The 17,232-nt window shown below is 43.5% G+C and overlaps 1 protein-coding gene across 5 annotated transcripts in view; it reads right to left on the bottom strand.

Moving 5' to 3' along the window:
- Nucleotides 1–17,232, bottom strand: part of SOBP (sine oculis binding protein homolog) — a 112,067-nt gene that overhangs the window by 39,349 nt on the left and 55,486 nt on the right. For 4 of the 5 annotated variants that reach the window (XM_063389746.1, XM_063389745.1, XM_063389748.1 and 1 more), the window contains one exon: nucleotides 9,355–9,450. The exons of the other annotated variant lie outside the window; for it this stretch is intronic. In XM_063389746.1, coding sequence (XP_063245816.1) covers nucleotides 9,355–9,450 — 96 coding nt within the window. The remainder of the gene's footprint in view (nucleotides 1–9,354; nucleotides 9,451–17,232) is intronic. 5 annotated transcript variants of the gene reach the window in all.

The following is a 17,232-nucleotide window of genomic DNA, read 5'->3' as shown; positions in this document are numbered from 1 at the left end:
ATGTAAAAAGAGTGTCTGCCGCAGACAGTGAGCTGTGAGATATGCGCTCCTAGCATTCAGATCTTCTTCAGATAACTGCGTGGCACTGATCTTCCTTCTTGGGATGGCATTCCTGGGAGGTCTGCACATTCCCAGAAGTTCCCAATGAGATAGAGTTAGACACCTCATATCCCAGAGGACCCCCAAACCTCCCTGCAGTCTACTTGAATGGTGGCCAAGCTCTTCTCAACCCTCCTTCCCACTGGCTGGATCTTAACTCTGAGAAACAAAAAGAGTACAGTCTCCTGATTTTCAAAACCCTACTTTCTTACTGCTGTGTATTCGCTCTATAAGGGATCAAAGCCTTCAAACACTTTTCAATGGGGAAGACAACACACGCAGCAGGATGGCACGTAAGCCAACTGCACCATTACAAAAAGTCAAACTCGTTAATATGGGCATCTTTTCAGACCTGATAAAACCCATTCTAATCAACACCTTGCACGACTGAGAGCCAGGGTCAGAGGTGAAAAAGGACCTGAGCCCCTGGGCCTCAAAGCCAGTTTTATGGTCTGACTATGCACCGCAGGTATGGTGGTGGTGAGACATGTTGCAAGGGATGGCTCCCCGCAGGTAACTGCTAGGGTATTCTACTGGCCCTACGGAGTCATCTGCACCTCCTGCACAGACCCCAAGAAGAAAATATTTACAGCTTTGGATGATAACTTGGGAAATTTTATTTCCAATTTATATTGAAGGAATTCCAGTGAATTTTAATTTATTACACTTCCTTTGGAACAAGATGTATCTTTATTCTTCAAGATTGTATAAAAACTATCTGAATTTTATTTCACAGAATCACAGAACAAGATGATTTTGAAGAGCCCACAGGGAACATCAAGTCCAACTTGGGTCCTGCACAGGGCCACTCCAGGAAACACAGACAGCATTGTCCAAATGGTTCTTGAACTCTGTCAGGCTTGGTGCTGTGACTTCCTTGGGGAGCCTGTTCCAGTGCCAAACCACTCTCTGGGTGAAGAACCTTTTTCTAATATCCAACCTAAACCTCCTCTGGCACAGCTTCAGGCTATTCCCTCAGGCCCTGCCACTGGTCTCCACAGAGGAGAGATCAGTGTCCACCCCTCCTCTTCCCCTCACGAGGATGTTGAAGACTGCAATGAGGTCTCCCCTCAGTCTCCTTCAGGCTAAACAAACCAAGTGACCTCAGCTGCTCCTCACACAGCCTCTCCTCAAGGCCCTTCACTATCTGTGTTGCTCTCCTTTGGACACTCTCCAATAGCTTAATGTCTTTCTTATATTGTCCAAAACTGCCCCCAGGACTCAAGGTGAGGCTGCACCAAAGCAGAGCAGAGAGGACAATCCCCTCCTCTGCCTGGCTGGCAATGCTGTGTTTGACACAGGTTATGAATGCCAGTTTCCTAAAGCTAAGCCACAATTCTCAACTGGTTTTCTTTCCAAGAGACATGAACCTCCTTTATTTTTTTCTTTTTTTTTTTTTTTCCATAGATTTATAGAGGTTTGGGTGGGGGAATAGCTGACAATTTTTCCAGGCTTTTTTACTTCAACATTTATTGATATCATTACTAAGAAATAGTCTGCTAATAAACTAATGCATTTTCATCTAGTAGTTTCTTAACTTTTTACATGTTTAAATTTGTGGTAAATGAAAAGATTGTGGGGCACTTTTTTAATATTAAAGAAAAATCAATTTTTCAGTAACAACATGTTTAATATGAAAATTATAACTTCACTAAACATATCAAATAAGGAAAGTAAAGAGTAAACCTAGAGTAATACAACACAGTAGTGCAGTAAGGAGAAGTTAAGGTTAGAGAAATTATTCAGAGGTCACCAGTAAGTGCAGATTTATTAATGAAAATTTTAATGCTTGTCCTGGGAAGAAAGATGACAGATTTGGAGCTGTAATGGGATTTTAATTGTTTTCCTTTTTAACAAATGCATTTTTCTGCTCTTTCGAAATAATAATAACATTGATGTTAAAAATTTAAAAACATGCCTCCTTTTGAGGAAGGGCAAGCTTGTGCTCACAAAGTGTCAAATGCCACATCCTATTGGGATGAAGGAAAATGCTAAATTAGAGGCACTGGGGCAAAGTTCTTCCTATATGTAACTGGGTGCGTGGGAAAGGGGATGTGACTCACTCTTGGCTCCAGGAGGCCAAACACTCACTGCCTGCAGCCATGCTCTTTCCCAAATCTGTCCCATTCCCACTGCCCCTCTTCCCCTGCTGACCATCCCTCTCACTGTCACACCTTTTAGTCCATCTCTTTAGGGCCCTGAATCATCCTCCTTAATTTCAATCATCCTCCTCAGTTCAGTTCACTGGGTTGAAAAGATGGGGACTATGTAGAGCTCCTGGTGGTACCAGCCTGCTTGGGGAGGAAGCTGCATCCCTGGCCATGGGGGAGATTTTTTTCCTTTGATTCCCTTCCTTCCCTACCTTATTCCCATTCCTCATGCTTCTGTGAATTTTATACCTTGTATTTTATGTGTTGCTGGGAACTGGCAGAGCCTTGCCCCCCGATACTCCCAAGGTGACTGGTGCTCCCCTGCCCACTCCTGCAGGATCCCTCGCCCTCCTCAGTGCTGTAGGTCGTGGCCACTCGCTAACCCTGGGTGTAAAAGCAGTGAGGTTTGGGTCTTATTTCCAGTAGAAAGTCTGCCACCTCAGACTTGCCAAGACAGGCCTTTGTTTTCTCTTAGTTCCTACAACATGTCTCTGATGACAGCCTTCAGATTAGATATTACTAATAAAGATCATGTTTTCTACACTTCAAATAAGCTGTTAGCTGGCCTACTGCAGTTTTTGGTCAGACAGGAGGAAGATGTCTCAAAGCAGTCATTCATCTTTTTTTGTTTACAGAACATAAGGTGTCATTCAGAACCCAACTCAAGTGAACAGGAGGGATCCTATTGATTTCACTGGGCTTTGGATCAGAGGCTGTGGAGTCCTAAACATGGTGTGAGTTAAGAAATAAAAAGTTAATACTTTAGTAGCATGGAGGTGCAGGATAGCAGAAGAGGATCAGAAGGCCTGAAAGACAAAGATTTCCTTTCAAGACCCCCTAGAAGGTCTCTTGCAGCCCAGAAAACCCCCCAGGTCCAGTCCATGCTGTCATAATGTGAGGAATGGCTTCATTTCCATTGTGGGATAGAGAAACATATCATTAAAAGGCAGGGCCAAGAAGGACACAGCCTGTGTGCCGGGCAAGACAGTGGCTGCATTTGTTCTAAAGATGTGTGCAGCCAGGCACAGAGGCTATCATTTCCTGGGGACAGCGCATCGCGGGCTGGCTGGCGGCTGCAGCTCTGCACTTGGTCTTGTGCTGTTCCCGCGAGATGCCCATCGTGGCACAGATGCCAAGGCACCCAGCAGCCCCTACCTGTGCTGGCAGGGAGTGGCAGCTGGAGCTGGGTGTCAGGGCTCTCTCCCCAGGGCTGCAAATAGGCCCGTGCTCTGAGTGCTGCCTTTTTTCAGTGCATTTGCACAGCGCTCCTGGGCTTCAACGGGAACACGCAGATAAGGCGAGCACCACTTAGCCCTTCATTCAGCCTGGCAGCAATCAGGGACAAAAAAGCATTCAGAATAATTTTCCCTGGTTTGTTGCCCTTACTTGAAAAGAAACAGAGTGCAAGGTTTTCAGTGGGGTTTTGGGGAGTTTCGTTTCAAAATATTCTGCCATTGCTCATGGACAATTTAGTTTTTGAAAATGAAACACTACAGGCGATTAATCTACCATATGACCTAAGCTTCACTGTTATTTCAGTCACAAGAAAGGTTGAATTTCATGTGGCCAAGATTACTGAGGTTTTTGTGCATCAGTATCAATTCACTGCTACAATTGCTTTACTCCATATTTTTGTTCCAAGGCCATAACCACCACTCTGAGAGCTCTTTGTGCCTGCTCCAAAGCCCCTGAAACCAAGAGAGGGCTCTCTGACGGCTGCTAGGGGTTTTGCAGAGTCGTCTGCTTGAACCACTGTGTTTGCCACAGTGCAACTGATGCAGTAGTACCAGTTACCCTCAGACTGTGATGGCAAACTGAGCAAGGAACTGATGAAATCCATCAGAAAACCACCAAAAAACTGCACCAGCAGTGAGACAAACATCGATTGAAGCTGAAACAGCATTTGAACACAGCTGTGGATGTTTTAAACTCTTATCAGGCTCAGTAGCTCTATGATCTGGAACTCCACAAGGTGTCACAGGTGTTTTAACCCGCTCCTCTCCTGCCTCTCCAAGGGGGCAGAATGGCCTCCTGACCACAGGATTGTACCTGACAGGCTAGGTGTGGCCCTGCACCCCTCAGAGCTGCTGGGCAGCACTCCTGCTCCAGCTTTCAGGCCAAAAGCCCTGCACGAAGGAAGGGCTCTCCCTTCCCTCCACTGCTTTGCACCCAAGAGGGTGAAGGAAAAGCCAGGGAAAGCACAAGGGGAAATACACTTCTTCCTGTCGCTCCACTCTCCTAGGAATACGGAGACAGCAGGGGAGACAAAAAGGGTGGAAAGGCAAGAGACGGAATGAGCAAAGCTATCTCTCCCTAATTCAGTCCTGTTCTGAAGGCACTGTGATTTTTAAATGGACTGAGAGGTATTTTCTTCTACTGCTGAGGCACTAACAGGGAGTGGTTTTGCTTGACACGGGGGCACAATAAGCAGGTCAGGCACCTTATAGGAAATGAATTTAAGCCTCACTTTCTGAAGTGAAATCTCTCATGGCCTTCAAAGGATACCAATATGCATATTTGCATTTAACTCATCTACAACAGCAAAACCTATTGGCCTCATCTGATCATAAATACTCTCAGTAATTTTTAATGTCAGTCTAGTAGGTATGAGATCTTTCCCACATTCCAGTGCCATAGCTCTGAATAACCTGTCTGCATCCCCGCTGCCCTGTCTGGGTGCCCCCACATGTGCCATTTGTCCTGACTCTGCCTCTGGTGCTGGAACAGCAGAGCAACAGTGACACGACTTCAAGCAAAGCATTAGCTGTAGCTCTGGCTCACCACAGCTTTGCCACAGCCTCCCCAGTGGCCTTTTGCTCATGAGAGAACATTTTGCATTTCTTGTTTCCATTGTAGATGTGTTTTCAGTTTTCCCTGCCTCTTTTTGTCAGTGATTAAAGATAACTGGCCGTAGGTGAGTTTGCATTAAATCCAATAGCAAGCATGTTTTATTTTGAGTCTTTTACATAATAGCTTCCAAGCACCAGGACTTATAATTCATCTCATACTGCATTCACAAATTTATCCTCTCAGAGCAGAACTACTAGGAGCAGACTTTTTGATTTCAAAGATGAAAAGATCATGATTTTACTGCAGGAAAAGCATGGATTCAACTGGGTGTAGGACTGGAAATTAATTTTTTTCCCAGGATATTTATGTTTTGTTTGGTTATTTGTTTGCTTTACATATAATCCCATAGCAGTGGGTGGTACTCACATCATCTCCATAAACAAATGATCTGGAAAGCAACCTGATGTTTAATTTTCTTAACCCATCAAACCCTCCTTACTCCATACAGCAGCATGCCAATCTGAAACCTTGACTGAATATTCTGATTAAATGGGGGGAGGAAGGACAAACTGCTGGTTTTTCTTTCCCACTTTTGTTAAAAGGCAACCAAGCATGACTCTTCCTACCCTGACTAACCTGGGTAGGTGCCAGATGGATTTTTCCTTTCTCTAGGCAATGGCTCAGGAATTTCATCCGGCTGGAGCTGGGGCTGTGGGCTTCTTGCTGGCCTTTTCACTCCAGCCTCCCCTTTCTCGGCAGTTAATCCCATCTTTCTCCCCACATCCACTATGAGCTGGACTGTACTGTTTCTTGACAATCACCTTACAGAAGGGACTAAATTCTGCCTTTTCCTTCTGGAAACAAAGAGATGTGCCTGAAAGAAAAGCTTCCAGCCACTCATGGAATAAGAAATTAAAATCCCGAGGCAGTGCCTATAGGAGAAGAATGGACGGCTGGCCAAGACAGCATGCTGACCTGGCTCTTTAAAAATAGATTTCTTTTATCTAGCTCCTGATATTTACCATGGATAGCTAAACTTTAAACAACATGATTCTCAAAAATACTGCAAAGTCCACAAGGAAAATCTGATGTGCTCAATGATTAGAGCATCTTAACCACTTTGGTTTTTGTGCCCCACAACAAATCTCAGGACACAACATATATGGATTTAGCCTGGGAAATCAGTACCCTGTTCCAATCCCACAACTGCAAAATGGCTTTCTATACTAACCAAAATATTTATTTCTTACTGCTTTTCTTAATAAGCAGAACTACTGAACACACTTCAGGGGTTTCCTCTGCCTAAATTATACCTTTCTTCCTCCTATTTCCTATCAAACTTGCTCACAACAAGGAAGACAAAAAAAAAAACCAGAAAAGCTGAGGTACCTCATTAAATTATTTCCTCTTGTGGTGTATAAGCAATGAAGAAAGCATACAATTTGTAATACTCATCTTACTTTTGTAATATTCTATGTTACCGTGCTTTAAAATCTCTCCAGGTATTGAAGAGTTAAAGCTTGCTGTGTGTGCCTGTGACCTGGGATGTTAAGATTCAGCCAGTGTAGCCTGGCTCCTGTGGGAGAGCCCTGGCATGCAGACCCAGCAGCAGCAACCCAGCCCTGGATCCTGGCTGGTAGCACTCTCCCAGCATGAGCATTTCCCAAACAGAGGAGCCTGCCCTTGCCGAAACAAACCTCACTGGAAAATGGCAGCTAAAGCCTGAAGCAAAGAGAGCATTTCTGAGCTGAAGCCTCCAATTTCACCTGACAGACTATTACTCTGTTTACCCTGAATTGCCCTCAGAAAACTCCAAGGATTCCCTCATTGTCAAAAGCATAAACAAGTTTCAGTTTCTCTTTTATTTAAAAAAATCTTGTCTTTTTACTCAGCCGGCATCGGCCTTGTGCTGTTAGATTCTGAGTGAGTTTTCACCATTGTGAAAATATTTTTTTAGAGCATCAGCTGTCTCTACTCCTTTCTTTCATTTTTTTTTTCTCCTCTCTCAAGGAATACTGACTGGCCTTTAAGAGAAAGAAGGTTTTCTGATGGCCAGTTCTGGTGAAATTAGCTTTTGAAACTTGAGCACATTTTAATATAGCATTGTTTCCATAAAGTAAAATGTAGAAGGAATAACACTACCTCTCAGTGAAACACATAGAATCTTCAACAAATAACACAAGTTCCCCCACCACCCACACCTAGGCTCAACATCATATTTTCACTGAAAGTTCCTAAAATACATCTTTAAAGATAGCAGAGGTACATATTCATTATTTGCGTACTATTTTTTTCCACATACAAGCTGAGTACAGATTACATCCCTGCCAATTTTGCTTCCAATAGCACAGGAAAAATAAAACTATAACAAATTGCTTTTATTACTTCCTTAAACAAGAATTGAAACTTGTCCAAAAAAGCACATGAAAGACTAACTTTGATGACTTGAGCTTTTGCCAGACACAGTGGTGATATAATAAAGCAAAAACTTAAATGCAGATTAATAGGGGAATAAGCAACTGGGCATTAAAAGAATGCTTGGTTTTAATAGCACGAAGTGGGTTAATTGGTTCATTGATGGCTTGCACTAAATATAAAGCAGATTTTCAATGGAAATATTACATGACTTTTATCATGTTGTCTTCATTACTAAATTTCTCCAGCACCAAGAAGCCCTACTGACTCTGGGAGCATCTTGGTGTGCTGGGATGGTTCGTCAGGCCTGATTAGCAGCACAGTAATTAAGCATGGCCTTGAAGAAAGAGCTTCATTTATTTGGCACAGGAATTATGAGTACACCAGGGAACCGCTTTTTGTGTTTGTCTAGTTTCCTCTCCTCAGGATGTAACACTGCTATCCCTGAAACCACCAGGAACTTCATGAAGGGTTTAAGAGGACCCCAGACCAGATCTCATGGGTCACCTTGCTTTTGGCTGGGGAGAATTATCCTGGTAACAAACAAAACCTTCACCTGTGGCTGTGAAAAGAATTGTCTTTACATAACCAAGGGTTGGCTCAGCACAGGGGACACTGCGGGGTAGGAGAGTGCAGGCCCAGTAGTGCAGGTGTGGCCAAGATACTCTGGCCAGTGTGGGGAGCAGGGACTGGCCACAAGCCCTGGGCTGCTGCTTCCTGCTGTGGGCTTCTCTGGCCAGCTGACTGAACCTGGAGGCCAACTTCAGCACCGAGTTATCGGCTCATCAGCTCAGCTTTCGCTGCCTGTTGCACCTGGGGCTCCAGGAGCAGCCTGGCCTTGCATCCTGGGAGGGCAGGCATGGGCTTTAATGCAGATAAAAACACAGCTTGCTCCTCCACTGCCACCCGCCTCTTCTCTGGTTACAAGAAGAAAAAAAAGAAATGTTGTTTCAAAGTAAAACACTGTGTACTGACTCTCCACGAACACTTACATTTAGCCAAATGACTTTACTTAAGTACAGATGAGAAGAAAGGCGAATGCAAGGGAGAGATCTACCGATGTATCTAAACCTCCCCTCTCAAAAGCCATGCATGAATCTCTTTTAAATGTACGACAATTCATCCTCTGTTTACTTTAGGCAAACAGAAAAACTCATGGTGGAGCACTCATTTTCGCAAGCTAATCAAGAACATTAGGTCCCAACAGATTCATTTAATAGAAATATAATAGGCATTCCTGCTTGCTTTTAATCTCGTCTAGCTGCAAATGCTAAAATGAACAGCAAATTAACCCTGCCTTGGAACAGAGATTCTTTCACAGCTGATATCATCTCTCTTATGGCTTGTAAACACTCCAGGCTCCCTGTACGTGCTTTCCTGGCTTTCGCTCTTTCCCCACAGCAGAGGAGAGGAATGGAGAGGACAGGAGTGGAGAGGAAAGGATGCTTTGGATTGCATGCAGCTATGAAGGGGAGCAATAGGTGAGCTCTGAAGGGAGGACTGCCCGTTAGCAGAACAAAATGCAGCGCCGCCACCCGAGAACAAGGCAGAGCTAAAGGGTGAACGGAAGAGTGAGTTTGGGGGTGCTTTGGGGGAACGGGGGGGGCTTTCCATGCATCACCAGCCACTTCCTTCACGGCTCTCCCTGATTTACCAGTGCAAGACAAGGTAGTAAGACAAGACCACGTGCTGACATCAAATATATGATATTGTTCAAGCAATGTGAGATCTTAAACTGTTCACGGATAGCAGAACTAGCATTAGAACGCTAAAACAGTAAAAAAAATAAACCTATCATATATCATAATGTATGTCATAATGAACAAAAGCCTTTAAAAAAAAACGGTTTTCACTGTGCTAAAGTAACAATCTAGACTTGTTGTAAGTATGTTATTCTTACAAGTAGTTCGCAGTTATTCTTGAAGGCAAGTCTTGGAGTTTCCTTAGCATAGTGCTGCTGGGGAAAATTTTCAGCATGTCCATCTTCATCTCTAGCCTGAAGGGAAATATAATGGCCTATTTAGGGACTTACAAATAATGGAAGGAAAAAAATAGCTAAAAGCATAACAGCTCAGATCATTAAAACAGACGGGAATCCCAAAATACAACATTATTTAAAAGTTTCTTTAAATAGTCAGTACACCTTTTAGATATGAGAACTTGGGATGCTGTTTTCTTACATAGCTTAGATTGAACATGCAAATTCATTGTGGAGTAATAATTAGAACAACAAAAGACAAAACCAAAATGAAATATTTGAGCTGGAAACCGAGTAACTCAGGGTTTCAAATTACTCCATTGCATTTTTCAGGATTACATTACATATGTACTCATTTAAACTTTTTGACATGCTTAAGCGATCCCTTGATAATGTACTTGTATTTTCAGTTTAACAGTTAGGCCAAAATAAAAAAAAGTTTTCATACTCATAATTTACATGTAATGCTATTACAAATAAATGGATTCCCCCTCCGTGCTTAAGCGAAGCTTTGAAAGGAGCAATCATCTAGTGAGAACAATGATCCTTCAGTCAAATGCGGTCAAAATATTTAATGACAAAGATGCATTAAAAGTTACTGGTTATTTGTAACTACGCTGTTAATTAAGAAAGCTGAAGTTTAAATGGAGACATTACCAATGCCCATTAGCAATCCTGCTTGCATATAGTATTTTTCCCTTCTCATCTCGAGCGTTTTCTGCTTTTGAGTTAAAGCAAAAGGGAGAAGCAGGTGAAAGGAGGAGTGTCAGCAATACGCTCATTACACTGTTCATTTGAGTGACACTTGCACTCCGTTCCGCTCCATCTCATCTGATTCCTGACTGTTCGCTCTCTCCCTCTCACAGCCTCCCAAAATTCACAGCTGAGCTGTCTCCCTCACATATGGCTTGCATATAATTATGCACATTTCATTTTACACTGCATTAAAATGATGAGGTCCTGGCTCCCTGCCAACCTATTTAAATCAGCCCCTGCCCAAAGAAGCTGGGGAGAGGAGGAGGGCAGAAGCAGGGTGACCGGATCAGGGGCGAGCGGTGTGGGCAGGCGCAGCGGGGTGAGGAGCAGGTGGCCCTGCCGCCCGTCCCTCCTGCTGCCCGGTGTGTGCTCCCGGGGCAGGGGTGCCCAGGGATGCCCAGGTGCCATGCGGGCACAGCTCTGCGCCCCTGGCATCTTGGCACACTGCTCGGCCCTCGCGCGGCGAGGAGCGCCTGTTGTCGCCGCGTGTCACGCGCCCCGCACTCGGGCTTTTCGGCGTTGGCATTTATGAAAGATATTTACACCTTGCAGGCCCCATGACTTGTTTGTCTTCAAACAGGCCTCTGCCTCTCCCTGAGGAGACGGGCTGGGAAAGGGGAGACGTGGGCTAACAGCACTGCTGATTTTTGGGAAAACACAAAGGGTCTGCACCTCAGCGAAAGCCCCTTGACTCCAGCAGGCTTCGACTCGGGCCACTTGTCAGCCGTGGGGCCTGAACACAGTTTGCCAAACAGAAAATGTCACTTTTAACAGTGCAAAAATCTGTCCAAAGGTGTATTTCGGGAAGTACCTAAAATTGATGATTACTACAAGAACTGGGAAGTAGGGAAAAAGTTTATTCTGTATGTTTCCTAGCAATTTATAGCTGTTTTCTTTCAATGCCCTCAATAGTTGTGGGGTGAAAAATGTTTAAAATTTTGCTTTAAAATCACAAGAAAGAGGATTCCTGAGCATCTGGAGTCACTTGACAAAGGTTTAAATCTATTCTTCTAATTATTAGTTTGAAACTGAAACCTCTCTTACACAATAAATCTACCTCCACACTGTGTAGAATACAAAGTTCAAATCTGACTGGGTTTTCTAAAAAAACAGCTAAAATTCTCATTTTGAAAAAAAAACTTTCTTCCTTGAAGAAATATGGGCAACTCACTGAAGCTCTTCCAGGTCATCTAGAAGACAAGGAGGGGATGAATGCCTTAAAAATGCCTTGCACAAATAGAAACAGACCTGTCAGCTCAGGAAAACAGATGCCAATGGGATGCTCAGCGATGGACAGCTAGGGAGATACTGGTAGGGCACAGGTGTTGTGTGGGGCTCTGAATACTGTTGGTGCCCCCAGACCCTGAAATGGTATCTTGGCACCATGCAATACATGGTGCATGTGACGGCTGGCACATTGTAACCTGCCAGCGACCCTCTGGAGCGTTATCTTGGTGCGTGTACACACCTTGTAAAATGAAATGGATATCAGGGTGTTTGTAGTGCATCTGTCACAATACAGAGACAAACCCCAATGACCCTGACCCTCTTACCAAAATGGCCAGTTACACAAAGATTATTCACCCCTGCTAATGGCAACATGCTCCTGCTCCTACTCATCTAAATCTTGCTTTATTTAATTTTGGAAGTCACCAAAATTCCCTAGTCTCAAAATCTGTTTAGTCACATACTGCCATAATTTGCTCAGGCAGCAGAAATACAGCTAATGTTTTCCATTATGAAAAACACGTATTCTGAGCAGTCAGGACTAATTCTCCAGTATCTTTCCATTAATTCATTACTACAATCTTCCAATTATAAATAATTTGCAGAAGGAAACACTCTTACAGTGTTCATCACCGTTCTAAGCATATTAAAAATGTGGCTCAGAATCTATCTTGCAGTGGTAATATTGTGATGCATTCGTGCCTACACTGACCCACTCTCAATCACTGCTGCACACCTCGTGACTGTCTCAGCTCCCCAGCATCTCACTCACAGCAAGCTGGCATCTACAGCTTTGCCATCAGGCTTGGCTGCCACGGGATGCTATTGTTCAAAAGAAAACAACTGCAATAAAACCCAAGCCAAATCTGTGATTGCTATGATTTTTTTTTTTTAAATGCTTTAATACTGCTAAAATCGTTAGGGATGCTCTCATCCAAAAATGTATGTACTAACTGCTAGACGTGATTGACTGCATACATGTAATATATGGGACAACTGCTCTCACAGCACATTTTATTCCAGGACAAAAAAAGGCATCAGCTCGTGTTCTGAGACCTGGAACCATGGTTAGCACTGCTAGTCTTATCAGTGCAAAACTGCTGCAACTTCACTGTGGCAGTGCCTCTCCTGGGATTTACTGAATCTCCTAATTCAATACCTTTTACTGGCAGACAGCCTCCTTCCCTTCTGCTGCCTGGGATCCGAGAGGGACACCGGCCCTCTGCCAGCCCCTGGGGACACCGGGCTGGACATGAGACAAGAGCAGTGGCACACACACACACCCCACCTCACTACTACTGCCAGGGTAGAGCACACTGCCCAAGGAGCACTGTTGGCTGGCAAAGATGATCTAGTGAGGAAACTGCAGTTCACTTGGTGGAGGTGGTTTGGCTGTAAGGTCAGCCTGATGATGGGCTGTGTGGAAATCATGGCCTTTAATTGCAGGTTAGATATCAGGAAGCCCTTCTTAATGACAGGTACAGCAAAGCACTGGAGGAGATTGCCTAAGGAGACTGTCAATGCCCCATCACTGAAGTTTTTTAAGAGCAGATTAGGCAAACATCTGCCAGGAATGACACACGTGGAGTAGCTCCTGATGTGGGGAAGCTGGACAGATGAGAGGATCTCCTTCCCTAAGTCCTTGTTTTCTCTGCTTTCTACTGCTGAGCTTTAAAAGAAAACGGCAGGAGGCTAAGGAAAAAAAAAGTAAAAAAAAACCCCAAACCAGAAAACAGGGTCTGAAAGGATCTCTCTGAAAATAGCACAGCATTTGATGTTCAGAGATATGTGTACTCATTAATAAGTGCATGATGACAACTATCTTTGGCTACAGAAACTGTGCTATTTGTTCGTAAGCCAGCCAGCCTATATTTGTGAAAGATGCCAATAGTTTGGAAACAGACTATATATTCAGTCAAGATTCCTTTTTTTAACATAACGGAGGAAGAACAATCTACAGCAGAATTTCCTCCTCTCCAAAGAGTGTGGATATTTGTTTCTCCTTATTCTCAGAGAAAAATTATCTTGATCCAGACAGAGGATTTCTTAGCTTCAGTGTAAGTCTTTTTATGCAGCTTTAGCCTTGGGAGAGGAAATCTGTGCTTACATTTTAATATTAAGGGCAGGATCTTACGATAGTGTAAGTCACAAGGAAGACTGAACCAAAGAATTTATTAAGATGGAACTTGCTAATGCAAAGCTTCCACTAAAATAGGACAATGAATTTGCAACAAAATCCTACTCCTTAGTCCACAAAACTCTAATGCCACTTAACCAAAAACACCTAACATTAAGAGCAACAGTCCCTTGAGGAAGGCAGAGTGACAGAATATTAGTCTGCTTACTTGGGATAAAATTGCCACCTAATTTCCATAAATGTCCTTTGAAACAGATGAAACACGGGCATGCTACCCCCAGATAGGTTAAAGGCAGCAAGCATTAGCTGAATGTCTCTGGTAGGACAGAGAATAAGCTGCAAGGAGCTGAATAGCGTTGCTATAGAAGTGCAGATAATTGCGTCGAGGCTCCCGTCCCATGGCGATGAACAGAGGAAATTCACATCACCCTTAATACTATTGTCTCCAGAGGCTGGCTGCAGATGGGAACTGAAAGCTCTGTTTCCGTTTCCACCACAAAGGTTATCTCTCCTTTCACTGAAACTCCAAGGAAATCCTCGGGGAGACCCTAATCCTTGAAATTCTAGTTCCTGTGCATTTCTGTTGTCCCAGATAATCAATTATCATGCTCTCTACATTCACTGTACCAGCAATAGTAAAAATAGTACTAAACTTCCACCTGCTGGGTATATTTTTCCCAGAAATATGAACGTGCTTGCTGTGGGCTGGTTGGTGGGGGAGCCCAACATCAGGGCCCTGGGTGGTGGTGCTGTGCTGGGAATGGAACAGGGCCAGGGAAGATGGTCCAGAGAGGATGTTCCCTGCTTCAGCAACCACACAATTACAGGAATGAGAAAGCCCCCAGCTCAGAAAAAGTCTTCCCTCAGGAAAAGCTCTCACTAAAGTTTGATGAGTGGCTTGCTCTTCACAAGGATTTCAAGATTTTCCTGAATCACAGTGTGATGGAATAAGCAGTATTTATTATCTTGTTGCCTCTCTCAGCCGCACTCTATTCACTAATCTCTACAGTTGTAACATTCCACCACTCCAAAACTCTAAAATCTTCTCAAGATCTTTGAAAAAGCCTCAGGTATTTTGAAAACATGTCAAAACAAGGTTTCATAAAATCTCCTAAGACTCAGATCAGTGAAAAGAAAGGACCTAAAACCACACTGGTTGTTTATCAAGTTGTTATCACTTACATCCCACAAAAATTGATGTTATCTCTTTAGCTTGACCTCCAGTGACCAGTACAGGTGAGAGGAGACCACCCTACCCAACATTTTCCAGCCTGGGGTCTCTTTACCAGCAGTGAGTCTCTGCAACTTTGGTGGTGGTCTATGGAGAGCTTGCAGGTCACGTGCTACTAACTCCCCTTGCTTCCAGCTGCTAAAATGCATTTAAAGACAGCTAAAAATACATTAAATACTTTCCTAATGTTATTTTTCCATGTAAGCAACTGCTGTAGTCACCACAGGAATGTTATTTGATCGCCAAGGGGAGGGGAAGTGGTCTGCGAGACAATCTGTCTACTGGAGGTGATCTACAAAGTTTAAAAGAAATGGGGAATATGCCCTCTTGTAACTTCTTTATTAAGGATGCAGAGGGAAACCAGAAGGGCTTTTGCTGACTTGTTGCCTCCTCTTCTCTCCCAAACATGCCACACGAACACATGTACCAACACACACGTGCACATCTCCACCCATTACTTAAGTTAAGGAACTGAGACCTTGTTTATGCTGGAAGAAGACACCAGTGCATAGAAACCAGCAGAACAACATCATCCTGACAAGCCAAACCTTGGGACTGCACATGCAGCTCTTCCCAGGTCCTGAGAAGAGGGCATACTGCAGGAGACAGCTTTTGCTGCCGTTTTCTTGCCTGGGGTCTCTCCACAGACTTCCCTGGAATCTCCCCCTGGCACTCAGGTGCTCCTGGCTCCTATACATTACAATACAGACCCCACAGCTGTGGAGTCCCTTTCCCAGGGGGAAGTTACATGGTCCCCAAGAAGGAGCAAAGATGTCCCTACAAAGTTCCTAAGCAGAGCATGAGGTTCAATCCCCTGCAGGTATCCTCAGCAAGACAAGGGTCCCTGTTGTTGTCATCCTGCTCATGAGCATCCCTGCTCACAGCTGCTTTTGCCTTATTGTGACATGTCCAGCACAGACAGTGATGAATCTAGACCCAAACTCCAACCTTTGTTCAAATTTTAGTTGCCATTTCAAAACCTGAACGCAAAACCACTAATGGCAGACTGGATTAGAAAAACATCTCAAGTCCCCATGTTTAGGAGAAAGTTTGGTGTGGAAGCGACTTCAGGAGCCAGCAATCTGGCCAGTGTGATTAAGCCCTGAGAAAATATCTAATTCTGAATATCCTACAAACTTCTCCACTGTGCTGACAGATGAAATACTCCCTGACTTCAAAAATAAATAGTCACCAGGTCAAACCTGCTATTCTAACCAAACCCAGCCCACACCACCTCATCATTCCTTTCTAAACACATGTAAAATCTCCTAACAGGCAGTTTTGCTGAGAAAAGCCAACCCAGAAAAAATGCATTACAACAAAGAAGGAGAAGGTGCCAAACTGTGGAACGATAGGGCAGTGTTTCTGAAATTATCCTTGTCAAAGCAACTGAGGACTGTCACGTTCATTTTCTTGCATAACTGAAGCACACTAAAAAATCCAAACAAATGTGCCTGCAAATCTGAAAAACAGTTATTTAAGGATCTTTTCTTCTTTTTTCTTTTTAATTTTTTCTAATGCTGTCTTCCATAGGCTACAGCTCTCAATGGTCCAGCTTTATGTATTAAATTTTTCACTCAGGATTTCGTGGTATAAAATTCTCCATGGTTTATGTTTAAAATGCAAGCTGCAAACTCTATTATAATGTAAGGAATATTATAAGTGGATCAAAAGGAAATACTAATAACAGTACTACTCTAGTGCCTGCTAAAGTAATAACTTCCATCCTACTGCACTTAAAACTTACACCAAAAAATGGACTCAGCTTTCTGGATTCTATAAAACTTTTCCTCCCCTTCGCCCAGTTTTGTTTCATATACTTTGAAGAAGAACCCTGATTTCCTGTTGGACTTCTCATCCTTCCAGACAAAATCATTTTGGATTTTCTTTTTATACAGTTTGCAATGCTGTGCATTTACGGCCCTTTTACCAGGGTCATAAAATACCTAGAAAAAACTGGTGATCACTTTCAGTCTCCCACTACATCCAGAAAGAGCAAATGAATTAAAAATAGCAGCGTCTATTGCCCTGGATCTCTTTTCTAATTTTTGTAGGAAGAGGAGGAGAAGGTTTGAGATATTAAGTGACTCAGGCCCACAAGCAAGCCAAGGTGGTACAGCCTCGATCCAGTTGCTCAAGCAGGAAACTGCCAAATGCTCTCAAGTGAAAATTCTGCATTAAACCTCATATTCCTACTGCATTCCAGACTTACGAACCTTTCCTTTCTCTATCAGCCAATACCCAGGCAGTTTCTGCAGGATTCCCACCTTACACAGGACTGTGCTACCCTTTCTCTGACAATTCATGGCATGGTGATACGTGAGAAGTGTTCAGGTGGCTGCCTCAAAAGATAATTTTTCAAACTGCACAAATCTTTAACCATATCACAATTTTTTTATAACCACTTCCAAATTGCCAAAGAATAAATACAATAACAAACACATAAAAT

This window comes from Prinia subflava, chromosome 2, assembly GCF_021018805.1.
Source record: "Prinia subflava isolate CZ2003 ecotype Zambia chromosome 2, Cam_Psub_1.2, whole genome shotgun sequence".
In the NCBI taxonomy this organism is placed as follows: Eukaryota; Metazoa; Chordata; class Aves; order Passeriformes; family Cisticolidae; genus Prinia; species Prinia subflava.
Note: the sequence above shows the minus strand (reverse complement) of the source record. Positions and strands in the feature narration are given on the sequence as shown.